Consider the following 16,240-nt stretch of genomic DNA (forward strand, 5'->3'; position numbering starts at 1 on the left):
GATCATGGAACACTTCTACATTTCATTTGTAAAGCAAAAAGTACAGTGATTCATGAGATTGTTCCTTCCCACGTCAGAATTTTATGGCAAGCTCTCTGGATCATCTTGCTTTGTCCTTTAGGCAAAATTACTTCATATACTCATTTTCTAGACTTTACATAAGCCAGTCTAAGCCTTACATTACAGCTACTGTCTATCTTGCTCACCCCCACTAAAGGAAGTTTGCAAGTGAAATTACTTTCAAAGCAGTCACATGCTATGCAATGATCTGACCCATCAAAATCCTGTTTGCTGCTCAAAACTTGACAACACCTGTTAGTGCATTATTTTTGTGTACTAAGATCCTTGTAACAAGGTCAAGGAATTCAAATGCATTTTCTCTCATTATATCATCTAGGTGTCAAAAGGTAAACTCCATCACCAGTGCTTTACATAGCATCAACACAATGATTAGGGGATTGCCTGCACTAATACATGAAAGTACAAGCCCAAAACACACATGAATCACATACAACCAGAGCATTAACTAAAGGCTGTGTCTTGTTCTACAGCCAGAGGAAAATCTACAGCAAATCTTACATTGGTAACTCACAGAATTCTGTTACAAAAGGAACAGAAAGTAACACCACCAGAAGCTACTATATTTTTTTTTCCCATGGCAATCTTGGAAGTGAACTGCTGGACACTTTGTCAAGACCTAAAGCTAAGCAAAGGAAAGTCCAAGTCTTTTAAGTACCTACCACTTCTCAGTACTTTTAGAATCACAGGAAATAAACTGAGGACACGGTTTCTCAGCTGCAAAAACAAGAAAAAAAAGCTACCACTAATGTAATGCCAACTCAGCTGCTGTCTGCTCCTTCCATCTACACCTTGGGATGGCATACACAGATTCATGAACCCATAGGACAGTGATAAACTGAGTTACATACAAAGAAAACTAAAACCTATAAAAAAAAAAGGTCAGAAATACATAGTTTTCACCGTTACAGGAAGAGCTGGCAGAACATACAGGGCAGAAACAACCACAGGGGAGCCAGGAGGAACAACAGGGCTGCAGCAGCGCTGTGTTCTATTAACTAGCCTGAGCACTGAGGGAAGCTTGAGCAATACTCACCAATTTCAAAAATTACTCAAGTTTCAGACTACACCATATCTGACAGCACTCAGTGTATGAATGGATTTCACTGCAGTAGTAAAAAGTCAGAATAATTTTGTTCTTCTTTTCAGTGATGTGAGATGCTTCATCTCACAAAGAGCTCTGTACTGCCTCCAGAACAAATAATCTATGGAATACAGTACTTAAGCATAACATGACTTGAAAAAGTTAGCTATAAATTACAAAAGCAAGACATACGCCCATAGGAAGGCAAAACACTTCACACATTATGTAAAATATGCCACAAGTTTTAATGGTATGTATTTAAGGGCTTTTGCTAGACCTTTCTTGCAATAAATGATTTTGCATAAAATGACACAAGGGCCCACTTGAAGACTACAGCTGGTGAAAGTCTGAGTGATCATACCTCCCAGCAGGAATCAGCTAACATAAACTGCACGAAATTATGGTTCTGCATGCTGCATCAACAGCCAAAAGAGTTCTAACTCTATCACCTAGAACTGAAAAAAGGTTTCCACTTCTCTGCCAGCAGAACGTCATTTAGTACAACTACCACATGACAGTTCTTTTGAAAAGGACAGAGGGCTCAAGTAAAACCATCTGCTACTGCTCTAAAATGAAGAGATTGCCTCCCTACCCAACAGAGAGGCAGCTAACCTGTACATAATCTCAAGCCACAGTCACAGCCTGTTTTGGCTTAAAGAACGTGTTCTGCCATGCACGTGATGAAGAAGCAAGTTACCTGCAGAAAAGGAGCAAGACTGAAAGCTAGTATCAGTACCATCCCAAAAACTGCTTCAGCTAAATACGAAGCTCACTTATCAGCATCTTTTTTTTTTTTTTATTATTTCCCTATGCCTCTTTCTGTATCTAGCAGATGCAGCTCAAATTTGGCCAAAGCTCTTCCCCTCACATCTTGGCATGGATACATCCAGCTCAAAAATTACCTTGAGAACTTTTCAGATGACAGGTTCCTCTCAAGTTGAAAGAAAAGCACAAACCATAAATAAAAAACTCATTCATCCCTAAAACCAGCAGTACTGTCATCTCATTATTTTCATCATCTGACTGCAACTCTTCTACCAAAAGGCTAGATAACAGTCACATTGATATCCCAATCTTTTCTTCAAAGCTCATCTGCAACTTGAATGACCAGCCCAGTTATTACACCAAGAAGTATTGTTACAGACTTCTACAGATGCGAGTTTCATGAGACGTTGTTTCTCTTCAATTTAGTTACTGATACTCTGTAGAACCTGCTGGTTGGCCTTCAGTGCTACTAACCAAATGAGTTCCAAGCTTGAGTCTCATTGGCAACATTTTACATAGGAAATCAATACTAACTTGTAAAGAATTTTGTCAAAAAATATATTGAACACATGAGGCCTGCAAGACTCCTGACTCACTTGGAGCGATGTGACACACTTCTTTCAAAAGCCCCACATTAGAGTTCTGGCTAGAAGGAGATAAGACACCAAGAACCACAACATTAAGGAGAATCAGCCACATCTGGGACATTCCTACTGGAGATGACAACAAATTTAGAACAATTTGCAATACCAGTGACTCAGGAGTGCCTGTGTAAATCCTTTTTAAACAAGGAAGTACGTGGGAACACAGCGTGGAAATAGAAATTGCAAACTAGAAATAGAAACAGTGACCCCACACTAACTACTGAATGGCAGCCCAACACTCAGGTCACAGTGATAACAGCAGCAGCAATTATTCATGACCACCCAAAACATTTCTACTCAAAATACCCCTCTTCTGCTACACCTTTTCCAAACACAAGAAGGGATGCATTTGTTCTTTATTTCAGACAGATCTTTGGAGCACTACAGAAGCAGACTTGCAGACAGAAGAGAAACAATGGTCTTGGATGATGCTGGTTAAGTTTTTTCAGCTTGTTTTGTTGGGAGTATATACTTATACAGTACTGACTCCTAATGTACATTTGACAGCATTTCCCATTCTGATCATGCAGGTAGATGGACAAAGCAACGTGTATTTATTTTCAGAATTTGTCTCTATGGCTTTGTAAGGGAAAAAGACTGGATAACAGGGATTTAGAAGCTGCTAAAAAGAAAAAAAGTATCTTCTTTCTCAGGAAGGCTTTTCTCTTGTAACTGGAGCCAAAAATCTCTCAAGAAGAGGATTAGTGAGAGATTTGGGACACTCAGAAATTTTACTCCACAGGATAGATCTATTAGCTCAAAAGACATTTCCCAGTTGCCAGATTTGTCCCTGAACAAATCTGCAAACTTGCTGACCTACTGTATTAACAGTTCAGAGAGGTGCAAAACAACAACGAGCATGCTGTTTGCCACATGTGGTTCATTCAAAATAACCAAAAATAGGATTTTAAATAGCAACTCAAAAACACCCTAGCATGCAGCTAAACGCATAAAATATGAATTCCACATTATTGTAATATTCCTCCCATAATTTTAATTTTAAACAGCTTCATCTCTTTAACAGCTCAGAAGAGAGCAAAATAGGGTTTTTTAAACACTTAAAATGCACTGTAGTGTTTTGCTTCTAAGAGAATATGACAAGAGTCATTTCAAGTTATTCTGATCCATCAGAAACAATACTATAACTCCAGCCCCCTACCTTATCTGTATTACATGCACCACATTGTTTTTTGATTTGACTGTTCTGTAAGTTTCCATTTTTAGAAACTGAGACAAGATGACTAAAAATGAGTGGAGATGACATTCTGAAGTAACTGCTCTAAATAGACAGATACAATTAACTCCAATTTCTTCTCATCACTCTTAACATTGAATTGACTGAAAAAAAAGGAGGCACAGAACAGCATCATGACCTACCCCAGTCTCCAGCAACCAAAGTGAATGCAGTCCACAGGCCTCCAACCTCACACCTGCCATTCAAAGTAATCCAGCAGCTCAAGGGCCAAGCTGACAAAGGAAGCCGTGCACAGAGTGTAAGCACAGCCATGCCAAACAGGAGGGTCTCAGAGATCCAGGTCCATGGGCAATGTGCCTTCTACACCATGGACTTTTCAGGGAGTGCAGAAATCATGGAACACTTCAACTACTAAGCTGTAAAGTACTGTACTTGGTAAAGTCAAAGTCTTTTGTGAGTCCTGAGGCTTAGGAAAATTCAAACTGAACTGCATGAAACAGCAAGTGTATCAGCATAAGAGAAAGCTTATAATGAAGAAACAAACAAACATAGCTTGCCCTTTCAAAGGAAAACTGTAGACAAACACCACAGTCAAGATATTCAGAATAAACTATTAGAGTTATCTGCTACAACCATGACTAAGGATCCTAGAAAGGCAATAATACATGTTCTGTTCAGTCACTGAATCCAACGAGTCTCAAAGCATTTCCCAATCACAAAGGCTTTATGAGCAACTCTTTAAGGCCATAAAACTTTCCTATATCTACCTGGGAAGGCACAGTATTCAGATGCAGTCTTTACCTCAGGTCCCTATTGCACCTAACTACAGATCAAGCAAAACACAACTTATGTGTATTTTTCCTAAGTCAGATTCCATTCAGAGAAAACTTCCACTTAAAAAAAAAAAATCAACATTATCCCTAGAGATCAGAGAAAGGAAGCTCTAATCTGAGTAAGAAAAGTAAACAAATTGTAAGGAAAAAACGTTTTAGCCCTCTAAAGCTGAGTTACTCTTCCCACAAAGAAGAAAGCTGACATGTATAGAACCTGTATAAAATGACTAAGCATTTAAGATCACAAAAACCTGCTTTGTTCAAGAGATGTAAACTATGCATTTGCACTCTCATAGGACACTGAAAGGTAAATTAAAACCCTCACTTTTTCTATGTTCCAGATTTTAGAATGTGGTTTTTTAAGGTTACCATTTCTGATGTAAATACTATGGCAAAGACCTAAACTTAGCATCATTTAATAAAATCAGGTATTTCAAATATATTCCTACCCTTAAAAATGAAAGCAAAATTAAGTGGAGCTCAGTAGCTGAACACCAGGGAAGCACAAAGCCAACCACGAATCACTGTTCACTTCTTCAGAGAAAGGGAGAATATTTTCTTTGTTCTAGTTGATATAGCTCAGTTGACCAATTAGTTTATCAATGTCTCAGCAGGTTGCTCACTGCGAGACTCAATGCGTGCCCAGTACCTCGTCATTTCATGATGGCAGACAGAGATCCCACCATCACCCAACTCCACCCCCCAGCATTTTCAAACACCACATAGGGGAATCAAGTGCTACCTCACATATATAAACATACATTTTATATTTTCAAATCTCACATTGTTTCTGGTACTTCAGTTCCCAAGATCCCTCAGCTTTTGCTGCATAACCTGCATGCTCATTAGATCTCTCAAAATTCATCCACAGTTTCATCATCCTAACTCTGACATTTGCCTGAACAGATTAAGATCTACTTCCCATGCAGAAAATTTCTCCTATAAAAACTTCAAGGTGTGCACAACAGAGTTTGGAAAACTCATTTTGTGCTTCAGCGTACATCACTGCTTTCTGCTATTCCTTAGAATGTGCTCTAATGTTGAACATAAGAAAGAAGTCAGACCAATCTCAATAATCCATAGCTGGACTTTGTATTTTCAACGTTTTCAAAATACAACTATCATATCAGCTCTTCTCGCATTTATATAAATCTTATCACTCCCTATTCAAATGAATTACTTTTGGAAGTCACAGGTAAATGTGAAAGCCTGAGTAGGCCTTTCTAGAATGTTCTAAAAGAAATCATTCAATTGACTTGATTAAAATCTATAACCTACATCAAAAACGGAGGTAATTTGTAATTCCAAATAACCCTGCCCACTAGGCTTCCATTTTATTTGCATCTTCTTGGATTAAGAATCACTGTTAGTGAAAACTGATTACCTGTACATCATACTGGTGAGATCAAAGCATTGGATAAACGTCTACGTGATTTCTTCTGATATTTTTGCTACTACTTCTTGAAGTCAATTTTGAAAAAGTTTCCCTAAGTTCCAATAGGCCAACCATGGATAACCATTTACCTTTTATTTTTCTTGCTACAGAATGGCTTCAACCACCATTTCCAGTTCTGATCTTAAAGTGTTCAGGTAGTAACTCTGGTTTTTAACTATCCTCAGCTAAGATTCTGGTCAGCAATGTGACATGTTATCTTGAGTTCCTTGCACTGTTTCTTTCAGGTTCTCCACAAACTCCTATCAGCTTTTCTGAGATGATGTCCATGCAATCAGACCAACTCCTCAAGTTCTACTGATGTTTCATCAATTCCAATATACTTAATATTTTTAACTAGAACAGATTCTCTCCGCATTCAGAGCGACCACGTTCAGCAAAATTTAATCAAGCTACTTCTTTTTGAAATCTGAAACTTCACTCCAGCCTTATGCATAATTTACCTCTCTGCAGGGTTTTGTTTTGCTGAGTACGTGTGTAAATTTGAACAATTAAAGAAAGTCTAGCCGTAAAAAAGGAACATCTAACATCTGCAGTACATACAGCACCAGTGTATCCATTGCTTCTGTTCACCCACATTCTGAGTTGTCAGACTCCACCATTTCTGTCTTAGAGGCTTTTGTTTTAATTGTTCTTGCAAAGATCACTCTACTTCCTCTAACTCCACATAAGAGGTGAACAACACTAACTAAACTAAACTAACGAAAAATCACGAGACTTCACAGAATAATCACAATAGGCAAATTCCCTCTTTAGAAGTAACTACAGTGGATGCATACAACAACATTAAAATGAGTATTACAAACAACACGAGGACTGCATACTTCAGTACACAACTTGGTTTGAAAATACAAGTTCTTCTGTCTCTATAGCAATGCCCAAATCTGCTTCTTCCATAATCTGGCAGCTTCCCAACTTCTGTGTAAACCAAAGTTTTATTCTGCATTCTTAAGCAGTTAGCTGATATTTTTAGTCTCTGTTCAAAGTCTGCTCCACGACATTCAGCAGAAGTCTAGATTTAATTTTTAGTGAGCAAGTCAATCTCTCCATTACTTGAAAAATAGAAAGTTAGGATATCCTGCAACAGAAAGACTTTGGATGGTATCTGACACATTGGATACAAAGACATACACTCAACACTGCAAAACCCAAAAGGCTATGCAAAAATATTTCCCAGCAATTCAGACTCCAAAAAGAGCCATCAGCTGAGCTCTGCCACGATGCCTGGAAGGATTGAGACTGAGACCACAGCACACACCCACAGTTTTTGCAGAGCCACTCACTGGCAGCTCTACACTGTTTGTCTTGGTGGCCTGGATTCTGGCAACAAAATGCAAAATGTTAGAGGTTTATCCAGCAACATTTCTGATCCAGCATGGGTTATAATGGAAAGCAGTTGTACCCACTGCCTCTGGAATCTGTGCATTCACAGACTAAGGCATTTACATCTGCACTTACACTACTCACAAACAGCCGATAGCTGACGTTGTATTTGGAAGTAGTGGGCTTTGTAATCATGGGCAAATTTCTGCAGACCAGCACTGAATTAATGGAGTTGGCTAGTGATCAAGTGCTGAACCAGAACAACCAAGCAAGAGCATGGTGTGCTCCTGCTATTCCAAGCCTCACATGACAAATAAAGCTCACGCTGTACTTTCTCATATCAAGTGCCATTACCACATTGTCAGGAAGACTCTGTTTATCTGCAGAGGAACTACATAGCCACACACAACCTGATATACTCAAAATATCCTGTTGGCATTATCCTGAAAATGCCTTGGTACACCATTTACAGACTAAGGCAAAAATAATTTAATCATCTCACAACCAAGTGGTTACTATGACTGAAAACAATTTCAGAAGACAGACTTATACATCCTAAAAAAATAAAACATTATATTTCTGTAGCCAGTGAAATGATATAAGTTCATAGTACAAATGCCAGCAACTATGCAACGATCTGTCAAGCAGTGGGTATTATTACATTCAGCAATATGCCTACAACTAATTTTCTTACTCAACGTAAGGTGTGAGAATGTGGGAATGAAGGCTGAAGGGAACCTTGTTCAAACAGGTGATTTATCCAGAACAGGATAGCTGAAGTACAGTCTGAACTGGAACCACAGTGGAAGACAGTGAGAAGAGGGTATTCACCAGTAGGCTTTAGATAATTAGAAAACCATGAACTGTTAATGTACTGTTCTTAGTCACCACTTCACTGAGCAAAATACAAAACACACTTCCTAAAGAAGAAAAAAACAAACTGTAGTTTGGGTAAAACTAGTTTCAGGTTGTGCAAAACAAACTGCACAGAAAAAGCAGGGTTGTTAATTATCTATTTGTAATTGATTCAGAGAACAAAATACGTTTCAAATAGTTAGTCCTCAATTGAACAATAGCAGTGAAAGCTAAATCCTTTAGAACAATTGCGTCACTGTTTATTTTTAGGGCACATTCAACACTAAATAGGATCTAACCAACACGATATATAGATAAAATCTGGCATTGCAGTTTCAAAGCTCAAGCTCATAACCTTTTATGACCTACTAGGACACATCTACTGTCTCCAAAGGAGCGATATCTAATACAAAAGCTACTTAGTAGATCTACAACCACAAAAAAAAAAAATGAGAACTTCTAATCACAACCATCCTCCATTGAACCAAGACTAATGGGTTTGGTTAATCCTTATTTACAAGTTGGCTGTGTGGAAAACAGCTAGAGCTTGAGACACCCACACCTTCTGGTTTTCTTCCAGCCCAAAAAAGCTAATCTGTTTTTAAGTTTTCAAGATTGGAAAAAAAAAATCAATTTCTTTTTGTGTATCTCTTTTCACTCAGCAAATATATTATCTGTAATTTTTCAAACTGAATGTACAGAGTTGCAATCAGATATTTAACTCAAAGAAAAATTTGATTACGTCTCTTGTTTAGACTTTTTAGAGCTATCTTAACAGAGAAAGACACTCCCCATTTCACAATTATACCTTATTCATGTCATCACTAGTTGGCAGTACAGACATTTGTGAACAAATGCTTTAAAGTATGAAGCACAGGAAGAGTACTCTTAGATCAAAAATCTCTGGCAAGCACCTTGAGAACTTGCTGAGAATTGCAACCACTTCCATCAAACCAGACAGTTGCATGAGTTTCACAAAAATATCAAATATCCCACTAGGTTTATGGATTTCTTGATATTTTTTTTTAATATCTTAATAAAGATATTAAAAAATAAGCATTCTTACTTACCTACATTAACCATGTCTTTCATATAAGAACCAAGACAATTCCTCCTCACTCAATACAGCCCAAACAAGCCAAAAGATTGGACTCCTATGGCCTAAGAGTTCTGTTCTCAGGATCATACTTGCGTAACTGGGAGAAAAGGAACAGACTCCCGAGAGAGCATATATTTCAGCTTCAACCATGAACAAGTAATTCATGGATGGGATCCCAGCTTCAGAAATGAGTTGGAGGCTGACTTGCTATTCAAAAGGATTAACATTACATACTACCATAATACTTCATGCAAGACTCATAGTGCAGAAGTGCCAAACTGTGGTACCTTCCAGTACCTGCCAGCCATTTTCATGTTTCAAGATTGAATTTGACTCAAAAATAATTGGTAAAATAAACCAAACCAGTGATGAATTTCAGTCACATCAGTAAGGAAAAAATAAAGCACAACTATACAACAAACCAATTTTTCTGGAAAAGTAAAGAGCATATAAAGGATTAAGTACATTCACGTTCCTTCACTGTAACCTCTCGTGAAAATGCTAGCAAGAAGGAGGGAACAATCTTAGTTTCATGAGTTGCTGTGGATGTAGCCCTTCTAATGATAAGATACAAATATTATTTTACTTACCCAAAAATGCCTTAGGCCACTGTTTAGGCACTACAGGATTACATCAGAAACAGTGCTGAAAGCAAGTAAACTGAATGTATTTAAACATTAACATTAAATCGAAATGATCATCATAAACACAATTAACTATCTCAAGTCTAGAGGCCAATTTTCCAGTTACATACTTTCACCAACGAAAGATACTTCAAAAAAATACTACTCAGCATGTTAAACTCTAGTATATTAACTTCTGTTGAATATATGCTAAGACCACAGAGAACCAGCTACTGTATCAAGCGTTGGCAATGCTTTTCTGTACATAAAACATTGCCAACTGGTTTAAACAATCTGCCATTTTTCCACTAAAGAAAAACCTTTTTCAGATGAAGATAATTACTCAATTGATGAAGTACCATAAAAGAATATTAACGAAATGAAGTATCAAGAAGCATATATCTCCAATAAGTTTCATACTGTTACAACTATTTCCTTCGAGTTTGAGTTGAACAAAGATCTCAGAATTACTGCATCAGTTATTCTCACCCATGATTATACCTAGAGTAGTTGCATAAATCCCACTTCAGAATAACTACCTTTCCTTTATCAATTTAAGCAATATAGCAAAGCTCAACAAAACTCATCATATACGAGTCCATATTTGGCAAACACCAACGTTTCCATGATTCTACCATAGATTCTCTTAAAACTCAGGAAGGGTGATCAAGGCAGCCTCCATTTACCCCTTTACTTTCCTGAGAAAGGACAAAAAAATGGGAATAGTGAATTTCAGAAACCAAATTCCCCTATTAGCCACCAGTTTACTGTGCGATGGAAGTTGGCAAGTAACTTCAGTTATGCACACTAATATCATCTCACTCCCAAAGAATATGAATGAAGGGTCGTATATACATACCCCTTCAAAGTTTGTTGGTGTGTGGGGAGAAAACTGGTTTCTTGATAACTAATGTCTTGCTACAGTAGCGTGCAAGTTCAATGAAGAAAATATTTCTCCAGTTTTTCTTTCCTGCAGTTGTCTTAAGCTGAAAAACACATGGTTAGTTTGTCTTACACTTCAGGACATCTAATAACTATTCTTATTTGAAGTGATGATATTAGAACATGTAACAAAAAAAGCCTTCCGCTTTAAAACAACTGGTTTGAATTTAACCAGTGTCTTCTATATCACCATATTATATCCCAGCAAAAGTTATTTTGGGAAGAGAGAAGGCCAAACCTGGAACAAAACTGTTTTGCCCATTCAATTATGGGAATGCTGCTATTATTCAGGCATCAGGAAATAGGAAGTGTCACAAAAATTACTTCCTTACCTACATTTGTTAGAAATAAAGGAAAGATCTTCTCGAACTCTGGCACAAATGCTTATGATGCCGAAATACTGGATGGCTTCAATGCAGGATATCAAAATAGTTCTGCCTTTTGAAGTCTGAATTTTTTTTTTATTTTTAAACACTGATATCCCTTACAAGTCTACAGATCAGCACTACTGCCTGTGCTGCTCCTCACTCCACCAGTCTCATCTACTACCATAACAACAGACCTACATGCTTATTACTCAGACCTGGGTTACGCAGTGCTCCGCATCTCTAGTTTTCTGACTAATGTTGGCAAAAGTTCAGGAGCTATTTTGATAAGTAAGAGATATAAGGAACCCTTAACAGACAACCTGATTAAAGTACATTTCACATATCCTTAAAACTAATGTTTGCTTTAAAAATCTCCTATGGAAAAAGAGATTAATATGAGCTGTGTAAGCTGCGTACATTAAAGTATTCTGCATCATTATTTTTCTCTTGCTTTGATTTATTTAGTGGTAACTATGGTGATACATTTGATGAAAACAATATTGAGATCAAACCATACAGAAAGCACTTACACGCTCCTTGTACACAAAACATCACATACCACATAAAAAACAAACTAAACAGGAAACACACTCCCTTAGATTTACACAAACTGCTTTACATAACATCAGAAACTAGATTTTATCCAGATAATGCAAATAGGAATAAAACTTGCAACTAGAATTGCATGTTTACAAGTAATACATTTTGTTTGATCACTTCAAAATGGAGTGGGTTTTTTTTGCCTTGTTATTATTGAATCGTCTTTTGTCATAAAACAGACTGCTTCACATTCTGTTGCTGTTACATTTATGCCATCAGTTAAGTACATAGATTCCTTCTAAGTAAACCATATGTTGTCACATTCAACCACTTTTTAAGTTGCCAGCTCTAAAATATGAATACAGGCTATAAAAGTCTATGAGTAAGGAATAACAGTTTGTTTTTTTTTTTAAAGGGAAGTAGACTCGCACATCGCAGGTTTATCCTATGGTATTGTAAGTTTTTTGCCCCCTTTTTCCTGCTTCTTGAGCATCTTGAAATTAGCATATAGCATTCATGATTTCTCATCCATTCATGAACAGCACTAACCAAACACTGGCAGCAACGGTTTCCTAAGAACTATAAAACCCTGAAATTTGCTTAAAGAAAATATCAAAGAAGCACAGTATTTTGCTGCAGAACAAAAACAGCTGCAGCATCCTAGGAAAAGGAAGCAGAGGCAGTGTGCTGCCTTCATTCACGTAGTAGTAGTGATGTCAGTGCCTGCAATGGAAGTTGTGCTGACCTGTAGAGGCTCAAAGCTGGAGCGCTTTCATTGATCATATGCAAAAAAGAACCTCTGACAAATGATCAAATATTTACAGCAAAATGGGACATATCCAGTTCAAAAAAGGCTGAAATGAGGTAGGGAAGGAGCAGGTGTCTTGAGGAAAACACTTATCCATCAGAACCACTAGCACATTTTGCAGAACAGCCTCAATCAGACTGCAAAGCCAAAGACAAACAGATCTCTCGCACTGGTAAGAAAAACAACAGGATTACACCTACAGCATAAGCTTACACTGTACAGCAGTGGGAAATGTTTTTAAAAACTGACAAAAAGACCTTAATCAAGCAGCTTCCCCAAGACCTGAACACTGATAACTATCAATAGCTGAAGTAGCACATTGTTTAACAAGCTGCAGCAAGATGGCCTGTGTTTGAAAACAGACATTTTTTCAAGCCCTCCATTATTACTGCAGCAGTGCTTCAGTTCACCAATCAATTTTCTAGATAGTACTACCGGCATACTCACTACAAGCATCATTTTCAGAATGTAGACGTCATGCATTAGAATGCTGGGAATAAGCAGGGAAACAAAGACAAAAATCCTGGCCCACAGCACACAACTGTGTAAAATAGCTCGATTTAGGGGTGAAGGGGGGAGAGGGGATAGTATTCTTTAATTTGCAAGACTGAAGAAATAGTGTACCTTGCTGCCCTAACCCACTAGAAAATGGTGCTTGTATTTCTGTAAAAATAAAGCTGATGACGTGTGTGACTGTGGTCATTACTAGGGCGATCACGTTGTTTTCATTCATTCATTCAGGATTTGCTGGAGGACGTCAGCTTCTGCAGCAGCAGCTGGCTAGACCTGGAGGAGGGGGGTCCACATTCCTCACGGTGCATACAGACTGCAGGGTGGATTTCTCGACGGACCATCTATGATTTCCTATGCCACGCTCTCGCTACATCAGGTTGCGTGAGCATGGTTCACCAAGAGGCAAGCTCCAGCAAGTTTAACGACAGGAAAGTCATTCAGCAGTAATTTACAGTCCAATTTATTAAGGGCAAAATAGCCCACAGATGAAGACTGAAACCACTTCCTAAAATTAAAATTTCCCTTCAAACAAACAAAAAGAAAAAACCCACGTGTAACAGTGAAATATTTCATAGCTTTGCAGCATTCTTCCTTGCTTGCAGGTAACTGTCCACATTCCTCTCTCCTCAACACCCAGTAAGCTCAGACCTTCACACATTGCATCACTCCAATGTTTTGCACCAGGCTCTCGTAATTATTTACAACACTCATCATCAGCCTCAGTGTTTAGCAGTTTCCACGTGTACTACATTTTTTGGTTTGGTTTTGTTTCCTGTCAGCGTTTTCTAAGCATTAAAGTGGAAAAATAGGAAAACGACATTCAGTGTTACACAAAATACAATCTTGAAACGCTTAATTAGAGCTTGAATGAAGCAAAAGCACTGAAGAGCAGCTCCATTTTGAAGCAAGCAAAAAAAAAAAACTTCTCAGGAAGATCATGCATTCATGCTGAAGTTACAAAGTATTTTTGTTCCAAAGTGAACATTACAAATTCGGCCATCTGCCTAAGCGCAGACACCACGGTGCAGATCAACTCAGAGGCGGCAGTGACATCTTGCTCCTTTGCAAAACACTGCCTATGCCTTAAGACCATCCCCGGTCACGCTGATGTGCCTCAGTTACAACCTACTACGGATTGTAGGGATTTACTACACATTTAAGACTGGAAGGGGGAAGGGCTGGCGAGAAGATAACAGATCCCGCTGCTACAAAACACCTCGGCAACCACTACAGACCGCAGTTTGTCACTGAAACAACGCGCAGCGAGACTGGAGGAAGGGAGGAGGGGCTGCTGAGCCACACGGAGTGCTCCCAGGAAGAGGCGATGCGTGATACCCGATAGCACAGCGCGGCCGCTCGAGCGCACGCAGCCTGCCTCATTCAGCTGCCCAGGGACTGGCGGCGGGGGGTGGGGTGGGAGGGCGGGTAAGATGGCCACTGCCACTTTAAGTCGTTCAGCACACGAGCAGACAACCTGACACAGGTTAAGCCGCACTTACGAGCGGCCAGTTCAACATTTTAAACTTTCACAGGCCCATTTTGGCCACAGGGCTGGGGCTCCCACCGCCTCCAAGGTACAGTATTTAAGTATCACGAGGAGACAGACGGTGCTATTTGCTTTTAAGCGCTTCAATGTGGGAATTTCCTTTTTACCGAGGGAGCCCGTGTTTGAAAACATTACATAACTTTAACCCTTGGACCGCTAAATAAAAGGAAACACCTAAGAAGCCGCGCAGAAGGGCAGAGCGCACATCGGAAAAACTCGGCTGGGACACCTCGGATCCACCACCAGCAGCACGCACTCAACACTACACCTGCAGCTGGGGGTTCGCTGCGGCACCCCCGCAACCTCCACACCCCCATCCCCGCTCCGGGGGCGGCTTCTACGCCCTCCGGGGCGGACACGAAGGACGGGGAGGGTGAGCCGAGGGATTCCCCCCCACCCCTCTCCCCAACCCCGGGGCAGGAAGCGGGCTTTCTCCTTCCCAGTGCATTACCTCTGTACACCGGGGAGCTGGGGCTGCGTCTCTCAGGTGAGCTGCTCCTCCTGCTGCCGCCGCTGTCCGGCGAGCGCCGTTGCCGGCCCTTCACCCTGCCCGCCTCGGCCGCGCCTCCTCCCGCCGACAGCGGCGGCGTGGCGCTGGGGGGCGGCGGGCTGCCGCCTCGCCCCCCTCCCGACCCGGTGTTGCTGCCCACCGAGGCGGAGGGGGAGCGGGTCGGGCTGTGCTGGTTGCCCCGCAGGAGCTGGTAGGGGACGGTGGCTCGGATGGGCTGTAGCAGGCGGCTGCTCCCCGTCGCGCCGCCCCCGTTGCTGGGGCCCCCGGCAGCGCTGCCGCCGGCGGTGGGGGACCCGGCGGCGCCGCGCCTCATCCTCTGCGGCGGGGGCTGGTGATGGGACGGGGGGGTCTGCGAGGAGCTGGACGACGAGGACATGGCGGGGGGCGCGGCCCCGAACGGGTCGCTCTCTCCGGTGGGGGAAGGACCCGAGCGCTGCCCCCGGCACCCCGCATGCACCGGCCGCAGGGGAAGGAGGGGGCGGGACGGGGAGCAGCGCTTCCCTGCCCGGGGTGGGGGGGGTGGGGTTCCGCGCCGCCGCCCGGCTGCCCCCGGCGCTTCTTATCGGCGGCCGCTCCCGCGCCGGGCTCCGGCCATCGCTGCCCGCCCCAGCGTCGCGGGCATCGGGGGCGCTGCCGAGACCCGCGGCCGCTCACATCGTACGGCGCCGCCGGCTCGCGGCGGACGGGGGAGGGCCGGGGGGAGGTGAGGCGTTCACGGCCAGCTCCGGCTTCCGCCCCCCCTCCAGCGACCGGGAGCCGCCGCCAACACCATCCGCTGCCCGCGCCGCCCCACCGCCGAATGGCAGCGCGCGGCCCCGACGCCCGGCCGCGATGCGTAGAGGCGGGCAGCGTGCACGCCTACTGGGCGGTGCCGCCGCGCCAGCGCTCACTCCATTGCTCAGCGCTGCCGTCGCTCTCCGCTCTCAACCAATCGAAGGGCGTCAATGCGCGGCGAGGGGCGGGGCGTAGCGGAGGGGGAGGTGGAATGCGGGAAATGGGATGTGGCAGCGCTGAGGGAGGCGGGCTCTGCGGGCCCTCCTGTGGGGAGGGCGGGAAGCGG

At 41.8% G+C, this 16,240-nt stretch overlaps 1 protein-coding gene across 4 annotated transcripts in view; it reads right to left on the reverse strand.

Annotated features, from left to right (window-relative positions):
* Positions 1 to 15,979, reverse strand: part of GLCCI1 (glucocorticoid induced 1) — a 49,779-nt gene extending 33,800 nt beyond the window's left edge. For 2 of the 4 annotated variants that reach the window (XM_065731223.1, XM_065731222.1), the window contains exon 1: positions 15,121 to 15,972. In XM_065731223.1, coding sequence (XP_065587295.1) covers positions 15,121 to 15,556 — 436 coding nt within the window. In that variant the 5' untranslated portion in view covers positions 15,557 to 15,972. Of the gene's footprint in view, positions 1 to 15,120 lie in introns of all 4 variants that reach the window. The other 2 variants (XM_065731226.1, XM_065731227.1) reach the window with 2 other exon arrangements.
* Positions 15,980 to 16,240: the final 261 nt, after the last annotated feature.

Source organism: Cyrtonyx montezumae, unplaced genomic scaffold (assembly GCF_038088225.1).
Source record: "Cyrtonyx montezumae isolate F1298 unplaced genomic scaffold, pur_monq_1.0 scaffold_14, whole genome shotgun sequence".
NCBI lineage: Eukaryota > Metazoa > Chordata > Aves > Galliformes > Odontophoridae > Cyrtonyx > Cyrtonyx montezumae.